At 41.6% G+C, this 5,155-nt stretch overlaps 1 protein-coding gene and 1 pseudogene across 1 annotated transcript; both read left to right on the top strand.

Annotated features, from left to right (window-relative positions):
* Positions 1-2,069: 2,069 nt before the first annotated feature.
* On the top strand, positions 2,070-2,563 carry LOC122079164 (60S ribosomal protein L23-like). Its single transcript, XM_042645422.1, has one exon. The coding sequence runs from the start codon at positions 2,085-2,087 to the stop codon at positions 2,505-2,507; it is 423 nt and encodes a 140-aa protein (XP_042501356.1). The 5' UTR covers positions 2,070-2,084; the 3' UTR covers positions 2,508-2,563.
* A 144-nt stretch (positions 2,564-2,707) lies between these two features.
* Positions 2,708-3,752, top strand: LOC122079163 (annotated as a pseudogene).
* Positions 3,753-5,155: the final 1,403 nt, after the last annotated feature.

The raw sequence follows: 5,155 nt of genomic DNA, 5'->3' as shown, positions 1-5,155 counted from the left end.
CCTAATGTGTCATAGTAGCATGTACCTGACTTACTTGTATGTTAGGTGGATTTAATAATCAAATGGATTGCATCACCCGCATCATGGACTATGTGTTTAATTTTGTTCTCATGTCATCATGAATTATATATGTGTATTTATATGCCTTTTAGATGATAATCCAGGTACCGTAGTAGCACTAGGATGTGACTCTACCTCCTCGGCACCCGATTACGAGGTGACCAACTGGTGGATGCTAGAGGCTAAGGAGCATGACCCGAATTGTGCGTGTAATATTTGTGCCTATTTGGCAGCTTGAGACGAGTGGTCGTCTTTTGATATTTTGATACCGAATTGTTAATTGATATTCTTTTGCATTATGATATGTAAGTCATGAATAGTTGTACATGGCATAACACTGTTAATGGTATATACTATCACCAGATGTTACCATCTTATTTATCTTCAGCTCTATTATATACTCTGATTATGTTGCAATTGTTCTTGTGATTCGTGTTGTGTTGTTGTGAATGTTAAGATACTACTATCAAAGATCCTGGTAAAGATGTAAGACGGGTAAATATCTTACTCACACCGCTGATATTTCTATAACGGGGAGCGGGGTATGACACTGTGCATGTATGGATTCATGTTTTGGACATACCCACTGAAGCCTTTTCTTTCCACAATGTAGGCTCTATGGTGTCGTGTATTGGAAGTATTTGGATTTTAGTATCAATCTCATGGAACTGTTGGAGGTTGGAATTCCTCTGGGCACTGCAAAGTTAAAGTTGCTCTGAAAAAACATCGACCGGTTAGCCCGTCCTCCTGTGTTCACCTGATCAATGGTTCTCCAGTTTCTATTACTTTCAAATTTGAACTTGAAACGTTGTGCCATTTGTGTGGTCGTATCACCCACCCCATTGAACTTTGTCGTGCTTTCATAATGCTCCTAAAGCTGATATTGCTTTTCCATATGTTGATATTGTTATTAAATCAAGATTTGTTAACCACTGCATGACGTTTGTTGTTCATGAGATCGGCAACTTTAACTGTGGGCACAAGTAGGTCCTGTACCAATGGACTCAACTGGTGGCAAATGTCACAAGCACAATTGGGCCCATTGGATGCAGGATTTAACTCTCAGCCCATAGTTGACTCTAATTTGGAGTTTTCTGTCTCTCAAAAGGACACTGACCCTTTCATGCTCAACACAGGGGTTTCCTTGGGTCAAACTACTTGCTTTCAACATCAGCCCTTTTCCAATTCGGACCCAACTTCTTGGCTGCAGCAAAGCCTAAACATGGATCCCAAAGTGGTGACCTCCTTTGACCCGATCTTGGATCAGCTTATTAACTGTGTGCTCCCTTCTTCTAATGGAAACTTCAACTCTGACTCTCAGCTGTTTAGGACGGGCATACCAGTATCCTCCCCCTTACAAGTTGTAACAATTGTAGCTACAAGAACCACTACTACCGTCCCTCCGCCACCTGCCGCAACTGAACCCAGTTCCTACCACAAAACAAAGACTCCTTTCAACCCATTATATTAGTTTAACCGAGCCAAAACCATATCAATTCAGTACATTTTCAATCCCCAAGAACCCAACCCACCAATTCAATCCCATAATCCTAACCCCTTTGGTGAAGGTTCATCAAGACCTAGAGTATCTAAACGGCCACGATTGGATGTAAATGAGGAGCCCCTAACATCTTATATTCGTGACCTTATTACTGAAGCCCTTGAGCAGTCTGTTAATCCCGCTCTTACCTTGGACCAAATCTTCGGCAGCTTCAAAGGGAGGGGATTTTCAGTTGATTATGACCTGGTACAGGATGAGTCACCAAGTCAGGAGCAAGCTCATTCTGAAGAAGGACACCAGGGGGGAATACTGGAGGACCTGAACAGTATCGGGCATGGAATCAAGTATCGGTATTGGATCGGCCGGATCGGTATCGGCTGAGACCGATCACAATACCTGACCGATCTTGAGACGGGTATCGGTATCGTCCTGAGTATCGGATACCGATCCGTTGAAAAAATATTCTTCAGAACTTAAACTCAACGAACAGAAGAGAGATGTGTGGGTAGTCTTACCGGTCCAAATGTCGAAGCGATGTCGCGGAGGGTCGGCGGGAAACAAGTTCCGGATGTCTCTGGGTCTTCCGGTTACGGCGACTGTTAACTGCGCGAACAATACCGGAGCGAAAAATCTCTACATCATATCAGTGAAAGGGATCAAGGGTCGTCTCAACAGATTGCCCTCTGCTTGTGTTGGTGACATGGTGATGGCCACCGTCAAGAAAGGGAAGCCCGATCTCAGGAAGAAGGTCATGCCTGCTGTCATTGTCAGGCAGCACAAACCTTGGCGCCGAAAGGATGGTGTCTTCATGTACTTTGAAGATAATGCTGGAGTTATAGTGAACCCCAAGGGAGAAGTGAAAGGATCAGCTATCACTGGTCCAATTGGAAAGGAGTGTGCAGATCTGTGGCCTAGGATTGCTAGTGCCGCCAATGCCATCGTTTAAGAGTCTAGTCTCGGCCTTAATTTGCAAAAATGGATTTAATGACTATCAAATTTTGATTCGTTTTGGATTGGTCATCATAATAACTGTAGGGTTCTGGTTTACTTGTTTACTTTTTATTTTGTTAAATCTTTGATGTCGTCTTGTACTGGGTGCTGTGATGTTCCGTTTTAGGTTTTTGAATGAGAGAATTTAGTAATTCTTGAAAAAAAAAAAACGAACGAACAGAAGAGAAAGGAGCGGCGACGGCACCATGGTGCACTTTAATTTCCATAGGAACTATGGGAAGACGTTCAAGAAGCCTCGTCGTCCATACGAGAAGGAGCGTTTGGATTCTGAGTTGAAGCCAGTCGGAAGAGTACGTTCGACGATGTAAGAGAGAATTGTGGAGGGTTCAATACGCACTTAGCCGCATCCGTAACGCTGCTAGGGAGCTTCTCACTCTTGATGAGAAGAATCCACGCCGGATCTTTGAGGGTGGAGCCCTTCTCCGCCGGATGAACAGGTATGGGCTTTTGGACGAGAACCAGAACAGGCTCGATTATGTTTTGGCTCTTACTGTGGAGAATTTCCTCGTGTTCAAGTCTGATATGGCGAAGTCCATTCACCACGCCAGAGTGCTTATCAGGCAGAGGCATATCAGAGTTGGGAGGCTGGTGGTCAATATTCCGTCGTTCATAGTTAGAATGGACTCACAGAAGCATATCGATTTCTCACTCACTAGCCCACTTGCAGCTGGTCGCCCTGGACGAGTGGAGAGAAGGAATCAGAAGGCTGCTGGTGGGGAAGGAGAAGAAGAGGACAATGATTAAGCTTACACCCAAGGAAAACTGTACGATTTCATTTTTATGAATTTTTTTAGATTAAAAATAGATAAAAAATAAAAATACCGATCCTAGCCAGATACCGTGACCGATCCAGGAAAACTGTATGATTTTCAATCCTTAACCGATGCTTACTGATACCGATTCATATCGTATCGGTTTTGATTGTGACCAATATCGATACTGATACCAATACCGAGTTTTAAAACCTTGGTATCAGGTAATAATTATATCTTCTTTCCATCCTCTCTATTTACTTCTCGGTTTTCTTTTGTATTTTCATAAGTATTGTCCTATCTTTGTTTGCAGTTTATCCCAAGGTACCCTTTGCACAGGACTCTTTTTATCTATTATTTTGTTATTGTGTCTATTTTTTGTAGAGTAAATATCTTTACTTTCCATATCTTAGACTACTTATTTCCTACATTCTTTGTATTTTATACATAGCTGTAATTCCTTGTTCATTTTAGGGGTCATGATTGTGATGTGTTGGAATGTTATGGTTTGCACTCTAAGATCACGAAAGGATGCCTGAACAAACATATGAAACAGTTGGACCCGGATATTATTTTTCTTTGTGAAACTAAAATTACTGGCCACTCAGCTGTCTAACCATACTACCTTTCTAAGTTTCACAATACCACTTATTTTATCAATAGCTCTGGAAAATCTGGTAAGGGGGTCTCTGGTTGTTCATAAAGAACCATGTCCCCTTCTCTTCTTGCTACAAAGGTTCTTGTTTTCTGTCCATTGTGTTGGAACCAAATACAAACTTACCCATTTAATGGACTCTCTTGTGTATATTTGCCCCTCCCCCATCCCATTCCTCGGTTAGAGTGTTGGGCTGAACTTGATTCTTATCTATCAGGAATTAAATTGGCTTTGGTTATTTTGGGTGATTTCGATGAAATTACCAACCAGGAACAGAAGTTTGGCGGAAAATCTTACAAATCATCCCAATCCTCAATTTACTTTGAAAATTTTTTATCTGATCACCAATTGCATTTCTTATAGCTGTCTGGGACTGGGACCCAGTTTACTAAGTCCAATAAACAAAAACCACTGAAACTTATTAAGGAATGTTTGGACAGAGTGTATGCTAATCTACCCTGGATCTCTGTGTGCCTTAATGCCTCTGTGTCCAAACTAGCTTCTCTTGGCTCGAACCATAAACCAATTGTTCTCCGTTCATCTTCGTCTACTCCTAAGCATACTAAACTGTTTCATTATCAGCATGCTTGCATGCATCACTCGGAATTCCTTCTTTTCTGTGCAGCCAAATGGGTCGCTTTGGAATCTGATAACCTCTCTTCTAAGTTGACTTCTATGTGCTGACTTTTTCTATATGGAATTGGAAAGTTTTTGGTCATATCGAATGTCTCAAATCTAGTCTTCTCTCATTTTTCCTGCACTTTGAAATTGACATTCATATCCCTGAACCTATTCTTGAGGATATTAAAAAGAAGTTTTCATGGATTTTGGATGCTGAAGAACACTTTTGGTTCCAGAATTCTAGACATTCTTTCATCCATGATGGTGATAAAAACTCCAAGTTTTACCACTCTATCTCTAAAGTGAACCTGAACAAGAGAACAGTGGTATCTTTGGTTTCAGAGAATAGAGATAGAATTTCTTCTCCTGAGGCCATAGCATCGGAATTTTCTTCCCCTTAAAAGACCTTTTCACCTCTTCTAACCCCTTGGATCCCCTTTTTGTTGAATGTCTGTTTCCCCCTGTGGAGAATTTTGACCCCACAGATTTAATAGCCCCGCCTTCTGACGATGAAATCAAGAGAATTGTTTTCTCTTTTGGATCCTTTAAGGCACC

Source organism: Macadamia integrifolia, chromosome 5, assembly GCF_013358625.1.
Source record: "Macadamia integrifolia cultivar HAES 741 chromosome 5, SCU_Mint_v3, whole genome shotgun sequence".
Taxonomy (NCBI): domain Eukaryota; kingdom Viridiplantae; phylum Streptophyta; class Magnoliopsida; order Proteales; family Proteaceae; genus Macadamia; species Macadamia integrifolia.
Note: the sequence above shows the minus strand (reverse complement) of the source record. Positions and strands in the feature narration are given on the sequence as shown.